This window comes from Zerene cesonia, chromosome 8 (genome assembly GCF_012273895.1).
Source record: "Zerene cesonia ecotype Mississippi chromosome 8, Zerene_cesonia_1.1, whole genome shotgun sequence".
Taxonomy (NCBI): Eukaryota; Metazoa; Arthropoda; class Insecta; order Lepidoptera; family Pieridae; genus Zerene; species Zerene cesonia.
Genome location: NC_052109.1, coordinates 2440747 through 2440993, shown reverse-complemented (window position 1 = coordinate 2440993; position 247 = coordinate 2440747). Strand labels below are relative to the sequence as shown.

The 247-nt window shown below is 49.0% G+C and overlaps 1 protein-coding gene across 1 annotated transcript in view; it reads right to left on the bottom strand.

Annotated features, from left to right (window-relative positions):
• Positions 1-150, bottom strand: part of LOC119828701 (N66 matrix protein-like) — a 920-nt gene extending 770 nt beyond the window's left edge. Inside the window, exon 1 of the mRNA XM_038350941.1 lies at positions 41-150. Within this exon, the coding sequence (XP_038206869.1) occupies positions 41-150 (110 nt within the window). The remainder of the gene's footprint in view (positions 1-40) is intronic.
• Between the last annotated feature and the right edge of the window lie 97 nt (positions 151-247).

The window sequence follows — 247 nt, the reverse complement described above, 5'->3', positions numbered from 1 at the left end:
TTAAAATGATGGTTTCACCATTGTTTCCGGATCCACTTGCGGCGGCAGCTGAAGCAGATGCTGAGCTGGCACCTTGACCTTGTTGTCCGTAAAGGCTGCCGAGTCCGTTAGAACCGTATAAACTGTTAGGTCCAACACCAAAGCCTCCATTGTTGTTATTTAAAATAACGATTTCACCATCGTTTCCAGAACCGCTTGTTGTGGCAGCTGCAGCAGCTGCAGAGCTGGCACCTTGTCCTTGTTGTCC